This window comes from Lontra canadensis, unplaced genomic scaffold, assembly GCF_010015895.1.
Source record: "Lontra canadensis isolate GAN:19392208 unplaced genomic scaffold, GSC_riverotter_1.0 scaffold292, whole genome shotgun sequence".
NCBI classification, from domain to species: Eukaryota; Metazoa; Chordata; class Mammalia; order Carnivora; family Mustelidae; genus Lontra; species Lontra canadensis.
In genome coordinates this window covers 70,379-83,272 of record NW_022631286.1, presented here as the reverse complement: position 1 = coordinate 83,272, position 12,894 = coordinate 70,379, and the positions used below count along the sequence as shown (strand labels likewise).

General features: G+C 38.0%; 1 protein-coding gene across 12 annotated transcripts in view; it reads left to right on the top strand.

Moving 5' to 3' along the window:
- The window catches only part of LOC116862662 (tubulin polyglutamylase TTLL5), a 144,955-nt gene that overhangs the window by 68,508 nt on the left and 63,553 nt on the right, over positions 1–12,894 (top strand). For 7 of the 12 annotated variants that reach the window (XM_032850022.1, XM_032850018.1, XM_032850016.1 and 4 more), the window contains exons 16-18: positions 1,037–1,078; positions 9,470–9,583; positions 9,865–9,956. In XM_032850022.1, the coding sequence (XP_032705913.1) occupies positions 1,037–1,078; positions 9,470–9,583; positions 9,865–9,956 (248 nt within the window). The remainder of the gene's footprint in view (positions 1–1,036; positions 1,079–9,469; positions 9,584–9,864; positions 9,957–12,894) is intronic. The other 5 variants (XM_032850024.1, XM_032850019.1, XM_032850021.1 and 2 more) reach the window with 3 other exon arrangements.

The following is a 12,894-nucleotide window of genomic DNA, read 5'->3' as shown; positions in this document are numbered from 1 at the left end:
GCCCCATATTAAAAAGGGGCAGCTGTTTTCTGATGTGCTGTAACTGATCATTGCCGTGCATGAGTGTGGAACACATGTTGTCAGAACCTTCCTCCTATCAAGAGAAATGAGAAGTCTTATTTTAAAATATTGCCAACTGGTCCCGTTAAAGAAAAAATACTTTGCAGACCAAATGCAACGTGTCTTTGAGCTAGACGCACTCTGTGACCACCTGCTCTAGGATCGTCCCCTGTTAGCACTAGAGTTGCGACGTGGGACAGGGTGTACTGGATTTTAAGGGGTATTGTTATCTTGGATTAGAAAGAAAACCGGGCAGCAGCATTGTTCTTGATCAGTACATTATCACAGGTCAAAAGATTTTCTTTAATTTTTTAATAAGAAAAAGTAGAAGATTGCCCTAGGTGTACTAGCAAAACTGAATTTAGGCCATCACATTCCTCTGCAGGTAGTTTCCTGCAGTATCTGTGGCAGAGCCACAGGATTGTGTGTAAAGGATTGCAAATGTTTCTGTGCAGCTTTCACAAGAGTTCCTGCCAAATTTTACTCTAGGGGTTAGCTGTATGTCAATCTTGGATGAATTGGCTACTTTTCTTAGCCTGCCTCTCAGCGTTTATTGGCCGCTCTTTGCAAATCATAGAGAATCCGTCCACCATTTGATTTGCTAATTGGTAGGTCATGGCATGACTTCATCCATAAGGCACCTATAGGACACTTTTTTTTAAAGGGTTAAAAAACTGTAGATTAGTTCTATGTACTCTGGAACAAATTTATCAGGTGGAATAGTTGGCTTCAGGATGTATAGTAGGATTTTGCTTTCCTGCTTAGAAGACGAAACTGGGATAAATACACTGTAGGAGAAAGTGGTGTGAAGCATAATAATGTTCTGGTCTTACAAGCACAAAGTGTAGGGCTCTTGCTTTTGCTTTCTGCTTGGAGATCATCTTCTCCCTTGTGAGATCACAGACATCATAGAGTTGGAAAACCTCACTGTGGTAGGGGAAGATAAGGCTTTATTCCATTTTTCTATCTCTTGTAGCGTCCAGTGTCTGCACGGTGTCAGTCCTCAGATGCCAAACTGGTAAGTTCTGGATCACTTGGAGACTTCATTCAGATTCTTATTTCTAGTCCCCAAATGGAAGGCCTTTTAGCTTTGCTCTTTCACAGTCTGTGTTTGATGTACCTGCTTTTTGAACTTTAATAACATAGAGTTTAAGTGAAAATGAATGCACAGAGGTCTTTCCAGATATAGAACACAATAGGAGAGGTTGCAGGAATTTATGAATCCTCTTTTCCTGATAGTGATCGTGCTGTGAAGGAGGCAGTTGGATTTAAATGACGAACAGGATTTAGAGGCATATCTATCGCTTTGACCAGAATATTCCAGGAAGGAAATATAGTTCACAGACACCCTTTCTTTTCTTCAGATGTCTTATGAAAGGTACTATTGTCAGTAGCTTCATACTGAAAACATTTTCACATTGGGTATTGGGCTGCATTTGATTTTACATATTTCTTATACATCGTGATTTGCAGTTTTATGAATCGTGGAACCTTTGCCATAATAAGTGTCTGAGATGCTACCTTTAAAAATAAACTCAAGGGGCGTCTGGCTGGCTCAGTCGTTAAGCATCTGCCCTCGGCTCAGGTCATGATCCCAGGGTTCTGGGATCAAGCCCTGCATTGGGCTCCCTGCTCAGCAGGAGGCCTGCTTCTCCCTCTTCCACTCCCCCTGCTTGTGTTCCCTCTCTCTGTTTCTCTCTCTCTGTGTCAAATAAATAAAATCTTCAAAAACAATAAATGAAAAGAAAAAAACTAAAAATATATTTTTTAAGATTTTATTTATTTATTTGAGAGAGAATAAGAGAGTGAGCATGAGAGAGGAGAGGTCAGAGGGAGAAGCAGACTCCCCAAGGAGCTGGGAGCCCGATGCGGGACTTGATCTCGGAAGTCTGGGATCATGACCTGAGCCGAAGGCAGTTGCTCAACCAACTGAGCCACCCAGGCGCCCCAGAAACTAAAAATATTTTATCCCCAACTCCTAATGAACAGTATTTGTCCTCCTTCTGTCCTTGTTAGCATATTTGAGATTAACTGTCATTTTCTTCTATGAACATCTTTATTTTCTTTTAAACATCTCGTCGAAGTGACAGGGTAGCAGTGACGGTGCTGCTCCTGCTAGCTGATACTCCGAAATGAGGGCTGTAGATGTGTCAGACATAAGTGAGCCCCTGCAACTAGTAGTTCTTCAGCAAGAAGCTCCAGGATATTTATTTTGGCCTTGGTACTCTCTGATACAGTGACCGGACAGCTTGGGAGCTTGAGTCGTAACTCCTGCAGCTACTGTTTTTGACGAAGTGCTTTATGTGGTTTATATGAGTCCAAGAAGTGAAAAAAAGGCTTATTGGTTGTCTTGTCTAGCGTTTGGTCACTGGCTGATGTGGTTCCGTAGGTGTTTCGTTGGTAGAATTCAAAACGCTGTAATGTTTAGTGTTTTATGTTTAGCGAAAACCTAGGTGTGCTAGCTACTCTCTGTGCCAAACAGAAAACAAAACAAAAAAACAACCACAAAAAAGCCCCAGAGCTGTTGACTTCCAAGGGCTTACATTCTGAATACCTTTTAGGGATATCTACTCTTCAGGAGAACTTGAAAAAATCCTTAATTCATAGCCTTCTGAATTTGATTCCAAAGAAGTGTCTTTGCTGTGTAATTCTAATCTTAACTTCCCTTCACCCATTTTAATTTTCTCATGTCTGTCTAGCTCTGCTTGCCAGAATGGCCATAGACTGTGATAGCCTGTGGCCGAGCAAGGCCTCTCCCTCATGGCTGTGTAATTGAACACTGCTCCAGTGACACAAAGTCTTTCTAGCTTTATTTGGCCAACTTGATACGTGTGGAATTCTCTGACTCTTGTTCTTTGCAGTGTTCAAAGTCACCGACTTTGTGTGAATGAAGCGTTCTCAACCCCATGGGGGTTTTGTCCGAGCTAAGTTAGAAACGAAAACAAGTTCTCTGCTCTGGCCATGGACACTTTGTCAAGCTTTCTTCTTCTGTTGCTGTCAGATTGTGCAGTCATAGTTCTTTTCCCGTTGTCTATTCCTTTTTAGTCCATCGTCTCTTTCTACATTTCTTCCTTCCCTTGAATTCTTCTAGTTCAGATTTCCCACTCATCAGAAGTCACTTTTCAGGGTCGCCAGGCAGATGACATAGTTTCGTGGAAAACACACAGTCAGTCAGATAGCTCCCGGTTCAAATTTGTTCTGCCACTACCTAACTAGCTGTTAGACTTCGGTCAAGGTCCCTTGTGTCTCTGAGGCTCACTGTCCACATCTGTCCAATGAAGATAATACATACATGGAGATAGGGTGTGAAAGAAACAATAAAGCATAAGTAAAAATTTGGGCTAGTTCTGGACACATAGTTTACCTTGGACACATAGCTCCCTTTACACTTTTGGGTCCTGTTAATTTTCCTTTTACGCATTTGTTAGAGGCATTGGGAGTTATTTCGATATTCATATCTGTAGCCATTCTTTTCACATTTGCTTTCATCTACAAATGCAGATTAATTACTCTATTATCTTTTTATTTATCCATCCTCCCAGACATCAGTGAAGATTCTAAGTAATGCTCAATCAGTACCCATTCTGAAAATCGCTTCCTAATTTGATTCACTGCTGTTTATCCTACATAACATCTTTCAACTCTTTTCAGTCTTTGTTGGTGTGTTTTATTCATTATATTATGACACTAAGCCCCAATCAGAAATATAATTTAGAATGGAAATTTTATGAAATTTGTATAAATGCTTTTGTAAAACCCAAAGACATTAAATGTATTTGCTCTATTTCCCCTTTTTTGTAATTTTTGTCCTAAACATAAACATTTTAAGCGTGTTTTAAAATAAATAAAGCAGTCTCCATACTTACTCTTTATGAGCTCATTAAACTCTAAATGTTTACGGATTTTTTTTCTTTTATTATTTGTTCCATTATTTTACTAGGGATTCAAGTTAGACTTACCAGGCAGTAGTCACCAGAAACACATTTCTTACATTTTTGAAGATTGGTACCTCATTTGTTTTTTTCTAATCCTCTGCTACCTCCTCAGTTCTTCATGATTTTTCAAACATAATTGTAAGTGGTTCTGTAAGTTTTTGTTTTTTTTTTTTTAAAGATTTTATTTATTTATTTGACAGAGATCACAAGTAGGCAGAGAGGCAGGCAGAGAGAGGAGGAAGCAGGCTCCCTGCCGAGCAGAGAGCCCCATGCGGGGCTCGATCCCAGAACCCTGGGATCATGACCCGAGCCGAAAGCAGAGGCTTTAACCCACTGAGCCACCCAGGTGCCCCTGTTTTGTTTTTTAAAGCCAGTTCCCTTAATAACAAGATGCATGTCTTTTAGACCTGCTGACTTGTATTTACGCCAAATTTCCAGATGTTGCCTGTCTCTTTTTGACTGTAACACAAGTCTACTTACTTTCCTTTTTTTTTTTCCTTCCCTGGTTTCAGAGTATATTTCTGGTTGTCAATTACATTTAGACCTTCTCTATTAGCTATTTTTTGTTTATTTCCCACTTAGATTTAATCATTTGTGGTCCTCTTTGTTGCTTTTGTTTGATAGCATTAGTTCATTTTGCTTTTTAAACTAGATTTTACCTTTTATTTTCTAGGTGGCAAGATGTATCATACACAAATTGAGCTATTTCTAGCTCATTTGTTTCTAACACAGAATTCCACACTTTGTAAAACTGCATTAGGACATTTTTATTCCTCGTGTATGTTCTCTGTCAAAGAGGTTTTATTCTTGCCCCTCAATTATGGTATCTTTTATGATGCCTCACCTTTTTCATATTCTGAGTTTTGTTCGGTTCTTCTCATTGCTGGTACCTGCCAGCTTTCTCTAGGCAGAGAATCATTTTTCTGATTCAGCATTTGTTTTTTTTCTACTTTTAGTGGAGACAAGGGGTTCCTCATCTCAATGATTCTCAGTCAATTCTTCCATAGTGATAAAGGTTAGATGTGTAAAGGTTTCTTTTCTGCATATATTTCTAAATCGTAAGTTGCACTAATGATAATTTTACATCTTTGGTGCATGCTGCATGGCAGAATTCTGGCTTAGGCAGTAATTTGGCGGTTTAAAATCTATCTGAACACCCAGTAGTTAAAATCCTGTGTCACCTAGACAGAGGCAATGGTTCTGAGTTCAGAAGAACTTTATTTCCTCAGTGCATGTTTAGTCAGTTCCTGTGCTGATAGGCACAAGATCAGTACCACAGAATGGCTTGCATTTGGAGTGTTTTGTTCTTGTTTTTGGCAGTCCTGATGGCCTTCCAAATCCGATCCCCCCCCTTTTTTTTTGCTTTGTTTTTAATCTCCAGGTATGTCTTTCTTGGCACTCATAAGCATTTCTCTATCCTTTCTTTTTTCTTTGCTATCCTTTTTCTCAGTGTTTTCTCTCACCTGTGTCTATAATTCACGTTACATTTCTTTTTTTTATTTTTTTCCTGAAATCTCTAAAATTTAGTTTATTAAGCCATTTGGTTTTAAAAACATAACAAATATAATTCAAAGTTGGCCCTTCTTGGTTTGCGTAAAGAATGCAGGCTGTCCATAAAATTCCACCGTGCTGGAAGTAGTAAACAGTAGGAGAACACATATTTAATCTACAGTTCATTTCATTAACAGATGTTGGTAAGGATTCAACCAATTGTCTATGACAGTAGTGCTTTGTAGTACGTATGTAGCCACACATCTCTATAGATCAGTACAGCCGATATTATGCTGATACAGAAAATTCTCTCTAATCTCAAATTTATTGAAAAGCTGAGATTGGCAAAATACTTCTGACTTTCTAGTCTTATATTTTTTAGCAGCCTCCCCGAAGACACAGGAGACCTGGGTGGATTTTAGAGAGGCATTTGAGATACACAGACATTGGTAGTTACAACTTTCCGTATCTCCCTCTCAGCCTTTTTAGTAGTTTAGTTTGACGCAAATAGGTGAAGAGGTAAAAGGCGTTTCTAGCCATCTTTTTTCCACTAGGCATAGCATTGACCTTTTTCTTTGCAACCTCGTGATATTTGTGGCAATAAAAGAGTAAAGCCATCAGCCAATGGGAGTTCACAGCTAGAGCGCTCACCTAACAAACACCATTATCTTTCAGCCACTTCCATTTTCAAACCTCCTGAAGGCCCCAGCTGGTAGGACCTCCTGAATTCCCCCGTGCCTCACCCGGACAGCTCATGTACATACACAAGTGGCCGGAGTTAGAACCGTGGGCCATGCATAATGAAGGAGTGTTTGTGAACCTGTGTTGGAGACAGCTCTTTGAAAGTGACTTGGGAGAGAAGACTGAGAATTTTGGGGGGTGTCAGTTCATTGTTTCTAGGAGCAGGTTTAGATGAGTAGAAGAAGGTGGCAACATCATTGTAATCTCAGTCACTGGAAGCCAGGAATGTTGTTCCACCTCAGAGCAATTCCACAAGATGAAAATTAGGTCCTAAAAAAGAGAGAAAGAAAAAAAAAATGATACAAAGATCAACAAGTAAAATACAATTACAAAACCAGTCATAAAAAAAACAGACAAGAAAATGAACAACAAAAACAAAAGAAAGACAAAAAGCAAAAAAATTTAAAAAAATGAAAAACAAATTGGAGGTGCCAGTTAGATGTTTTTCAATAGTGGTTTGATCCATGTTCTTGTAAATATGATGATGCATTTCTTTTTTTTTTTTTTAATTTTTTAGAGATTTATTTATTTTATTTTAGAGAAAGAGAGAGTGAGCCCCAGTGGAAGGGGGAAAGAGAATCTGAAGAGGCTCCATGTTGAGTGCGGAGCCTGACAGGGGCTTAATCTCAAAACCCTGAGATCGTGACCTGCGCCAAAACCAAGAGTCAGTCGTTTCACTCACTGTGCCACCCAGGCTCCCCAACCGTGTATTTCTTAAAATAGCTAATAACTACTTCCTAAAATATTTTTATTACTAACCTTTAATACAGATTTTAGCTTACCAACATTTTAAAATCCGTTTTTCCATTCTAAAATGCTTAATTTGTATTTTTATTATACATTTAAATGTATAATTTATTATACATTTAAATGTAAAATTTATAATTTATATTCTCTCTTACATAATTTCAGAGGACTTTAAGGTACTTGTAAATAGTGTGAGTGATGAGGCAACTTGACCTTGGATAAGGCACTTGACTGACTGCCAGTAGCTTTCTGATCAGAGCCGTGTCATCACATGTGAAATAAAGTATTTTTAGCCAACGATAAGTAGTGTGTGAAATGAGAAAAGTCCTTAAAGCATCCAGTTAATATTTTGGCTTTACTGAATTGTCACTATATAAGTGTTCGCACTTTAAAATCTTTTCGAAAAGATCATATTACTTACATGATTCCCTTCCTAAATCTTTGAAGTTGCCCTTTGATTCCCCTCTCATCCCAACATGTGCTGTTTAATGCATACCCAGAAACTGGAAAGGAGTTAAAATTTTCCCCTAAATCCTCTGCAAAGCGTAGTTCTAACCATGATTAATCTGCATTTCAGTACATTCATTCATTTATTTATTTCTTCACCAAATATTTATTGATCTCTTACCCCATGCCAAGTACTGTTCTGGGTGCTGAAGATACCATAGGAAAAGCTAAACAAGTGAAAGTCCCTGCCTTTACGTGTTGCTTATATCTGCTGATTTCATGGCTTTTTGCGCTAAAGGTATCTATCTCATCATGCAGTCTCCTATCAGGAAATCTGTCTTTTATAACTCCCATGCTAGCTTTGAAGGTTGGTATGTATTCGTCTCCTGTGTGTCAAAGGTAAAAGCATTCGTGATGTGTATAGGTGTGTGCTATTAGTTTTTCTTGGGCTACTGTAACCAAGTACCACAGAAACTTATTCCTCACAGTTCTGGAAGCTGGGAAGTCCCAAGATCAAGGTTCCAGCAAGGCAGGTTTCATTCTGAGGTCTCTGTTCGTGGTTTGTAGACAACTACCATCTTGCTCTGTGCTCACATGACCTCTTTGTACATGGTCGGGCAGAGAAAGAGAGTGTACAAGCTCTCTGATACCTCTTCTTTTAAGGGCATTAATTGCATCAGGCAAGAGTCTCACCCTGATGACCTCCTTTAATCCTGATTACGTCCCCAAAGCCCCATGTCCAAATACCATCAAATTTGGAGGTTAGGGCTTCAACATAGTGGAGGGACATAAACCTTCGGTCTGTAACAATGAACATTGCTGAGAAGGTTGAAAGCTTTTCCATAGAGAGTGTACGCAGAGAGGAAAATAAACGTAGTTCCTGACAGTAGGACTGCTTTTCTCTCATCATGTTCTAGGAATTTAGGAAGACAATTTGCATGCACATTTCCCAAGTTACTGCTTCTTCTTCTTATTGGCAGACGTATTTGTCTTATCACTTTATCTCTTTCAATAATAGTGTGTTCACAAGCCTCATACCATCTGACTTCCTCTGTTTATCTTTATATTTCTTTGCTCACGTAACATAAGAATTACTTGAAACTTTTTTTTTTAATTTATTTTTATTTCTTTTCAGCGTAACAGTATTCATTGTTTTTGCACCACACCCAGTGCTCCATGCAATCCGTGCCCTCTCTAATACCCACCACCTGGTTCCCCCAACCTCCCACCCCCCCGCCCCATCAAAACCCTCAGATTGTTTTTCAGAGTCCATAGTCTCTCATGGTTCACCTCCCCTTCCAAGTTCCCTCAACTTCCTTCTCCTCTCCATCTCCCCTTGTTTCATTCCAGATGACCTTTGTGATGGGCATTCAGAAGACTGAATGAGCATGGCCCATTTGGCTGCCACCTTGGAGTGCCCAGGCAGTTGTCCTTGGTCATGTTGCTTGAAGTCCAGCGGCTACAGTGTTTCTTTTGGTCACATCTCTTGTCTGTGTCACTGATGACTCTTACCTCAGTTTCCACCCCCCTACCCCATGCCCGAGTTCTAAAACATCTCATGGCCCCATTTTCACCTGTGACATAATAGATTGTTCCTTGGCTTTCTGTCTTATGTCTCATTTCTCCTAACCCATACTTCCCCACTGCTGAAAAGAATATACTTACTGAAATAAATACTCGTTTAATCTTATGTGGCAGTTATCTTCAGATTTCTTCTATATCTTTGAAAATGTCAGATGTGCTCTAAAACCAGGATTAGGACTAAGAACTGGATTAGAAAGTCATGGGGACATCTTTCTTGTTTTTCTCCTTGTTTTCTTCTCAATCCATAGTATTTTTCTTCTATTCTGTTTTCTCTTCTTGCCTTTGAGTCTACTAGCTTTCATTTATTTCCCAGGGTTTAAGGCTAAGAGTAATGACAGAAAATGGGCTTTGGATTTGAGCCTATCCATATTAGGGAAGATAATGATGTTGAGGGACTGAATAAAGAGAAATGAAGAAATGATGATGAAAACATTTTGTTTGTTTCTGTTTTTCCTTCTCCTTAGCGTTCCCGTCCACTGTCTGCCTGTGATGCGGAAATGAAAAACCTTGTGGGCTCAGCCCGAGAGAAGGTGCCGGGGAAGTTAGGTGGTTCTGTGCTTGGTCTGTCAATGGAGGAGGTAAAGATAACTCAGGCCTTTGTGGGCTAATATAGGGTTCAGTGAAAATTACTGAGTGATTTATAACATTGATGACCAACTTGTATCTTATATTGAACATTGAACAAAGATTCAAGATGGGAGAAACTTGTTCTTAGAAAACAGAATCTTAGATGGAATTAACTTCTCCCTTCATGCTTCTTTCATATTTGTGGGTCGTAACTCTCTTCCTCTGCCCTGTAAACACATTGATTGCAGTTTTCAAAATGAGTGCTTACCCGATTTTCTCTTTCTGTATATAGATCAAAGTTTTACGGAGAGTGAAGGAAGAAAATGATCGGAGAGGTGGATTTATTCGCATATTCCCTACATCGGAGACATGGGAAATATATGGGTGAGGTGACTACCTTTTTTTTTTTTGATCTGTGCCTCAGGTCCACAGAATTGGGTTAATTATGACACAGGTGTTGGCATTGCTTTCCATGTGTGTCTGTCTTACTTTGTGTATTTACCAATCCAATACCTAGAGCATTAACAGAAATTTAATCTACCTGTGCATTATTCCTTTAAAAAAAAAATTCCCCTGCCTCCTTTGTAATAGCCCCTTAACCCTAGGTTAGACACTTTTAAAAATTTTAATGGTCATCATTACCTTTGAAGTAAAGTAAGTTATAGTAACATTTTACATTTTACCAAGAGTGTATGAGAGTCCTAGTTGCACCTCCTCTTTGTCAACAGTTGTTAGGCTTTTTAATTTTGGGCATTCTGGTGGGCATTTGTCTCTGTAAATAATGATATTGAGCCTTCATGTGCTATTGGCCATTTGTGTATCTTCTTTTTTTCCATTTTAAATTTAGGGTTTTTATTTTTTTTTGATGTTTGTGTTATAAAGGACTCTTGATACAGATCCTTTCTCAGACAGTCACATTGAGAATATTAATATTTTCTCCAAGTCTGTGGCTAGCTTTTTCTTTTTTTTAAGATTTTATTTATTTATTTGAGAGAGTGCACAAGTCAGAGGAGGGGCAGAAGGAAAAGAAGAGGGAGAAGCAGACTCCCTGCTGAGTGCAGAGCCCTATGCAGGGCAGGGCTCAATCTTAGCACCCCAAGGTCATGACCTGAGCCAAAATCAGATGCTTAACCAACTGAGCCACCCAGATGCCCCAAGTTTTTTCATTTCTATAATGGTGATTTTCAAAGAACAGGAGTTTTTAAGTTTCGGTGAAGTCCAATTGACCCAAATTTTTAAAAGATGCATTTTGTGTTTCCTGTCTAAGAAATTTTTGACAACCCCAACATCATAAAGCTTTTTCTCTTAATGATTTCAACTTTGACTTCTTATATTTTGGTCTGGAACAGTATTCACTTAATTTTTGTGTATGGTGTGAGGTAAGGATTGAGGTTCATTTCTCTTCATATGATGTAATATGTTTATTTCAGCACCATTTGTTGAAATTATTCTATTTAATTACCTTGGCATCTTTGTTGAAAATTAGTTCAAATATATGTGTGGGTCTATTTCTGGACTTTATTCAATTTCACTAATTAATCTGTCTCAATTACTGTAACTTTATATTGTCTTAAAATCAAATAGTGTAAGTCTTCCAACTTCTTTTAAGTATTTTGACTAAAAATAAATAAATAAAGTATTTTGACTATTATGTCCTTTGTATTTCTCAGGGCATTTTAGAATTCCCTCATCAGTTTCTACACAAAAACCTGCTGGCTTTTGATTGGGATTGCATTGAGTGTATAGATTAATTTTGGGGCAGTTGGCATTTTAACAATATTGAATTTTCCAATCCATGAACATGATAAATTTCTCTGTTTATTTAGGTCTTCTTTTTTTTATTTTTACCTTTTAAGTTTTTATTTCAATTCCAGTTAGTTAGCATACAGTGTCGTATTGGTTTCAGGTGTACAGTGTAGTGATTCAACAGTTCCATACACCATCCAGTGTTAATCATGACAAGTGCACTTGTTTATGTCTTGTCTTTTTCTTAGCAGTGTTTTATAGTTTTCAGTGTAAAGGTCTTGAATGTTGTTTTTTTTAAAATTTGTCACTTAGTATTTCATGCTTTTGAACAGTATTAAAAATGTTATTTTTTGGGGGCACCTGGGTGGCTCAGTGGTTAAGTCGTTGCCTTTGGCTCAGGTCATGATCCCAGGGTCCTGGGATCAAGCCCCGCATCTGGCTCCCTGCTCTGCGGGAAGTCTGCTCTCCCTCTCCGACTCCCCCTGCTTGGGTTTCCTCTCTTGCTATGTCTCTCTCTGTCAAATAAATGAATAAAACCTTTAAAAAAAAAACACGTTATTTTTTAAATAGCTTTATTGAGTTAGAAACTTTATGTCTTTAAAGAGTATAATATGTTACGTTCGTTTTAACATAGGTATATACCTGTGAAACTACCACAGAAATCAACATAATAAACTTATTTGTAACCTCCAAAAGTCTTCTTGTGCCTCTTTGTAATTCCTCTCACCTGCCCCTCCTGGCCCTTCCCTGCCTATCCCTGTCCCCAGGCAGCGATGGTCTGCTTTCTGTCAAAGATTAATCTGCATTTCCTAGAATTTAATTTAATAGAATTCTACAGATTGTTCTCTTATTTGTTGGGTCTTTCTTTTTACTTTATTATTATTAAAATTATTTTTAGATTCATACATGTATCATGTATCAGTAGTTTAATTCCTTTTTATTGTTGAGTAGTATTCTGTTACAGGCGTATGCCAGAATTTGCTTATTGTTCATCTGTTGATGCGCAATTTGGTTGTTTTCAGGTTTTTATTACAAATGAAGCTTCTTTGAATGTTTATATACAAATTTTTGTATGACATGTACTTTTACTTCTCTTGGGTAAATACCTATTTGTGGAATGACTAGATCATATTATTGTATATGTTTAACTTTTTAAGAAACTGCCACACAGTTTTCTGGAGTGGTTGTACCATTTTACGTTTCCATATTAAGTGTATGAGAGTTCCAGTTCCTCCACATTCTCACCAACAGTTGGTATGGTCGATTTAATTTTAACTCCTTAGGAGGTGTGTAGTGATAGCACATAGGTTTAACAGCCTTTCTGTAATGACTAATGTTGAATGTCTTTTCATGTGCTTATTTGCTGTTTGTATGTCTCTGTCAATCAAATATTTTACCCATTTTTAAATGAGGTTATTTGTTTTCTTATAATTAAGTTGTGAGAACTCTTCATATATTCTGGATATTCCTTTATTCCTAGCACTTGAAAAACGTTCCATTATCTTTTGTTTGCATTTTTCTGGCAAGAAGCATGTGGTAATTCTTATTTTATTTTATTTTATTTTCTGTGCAGAAT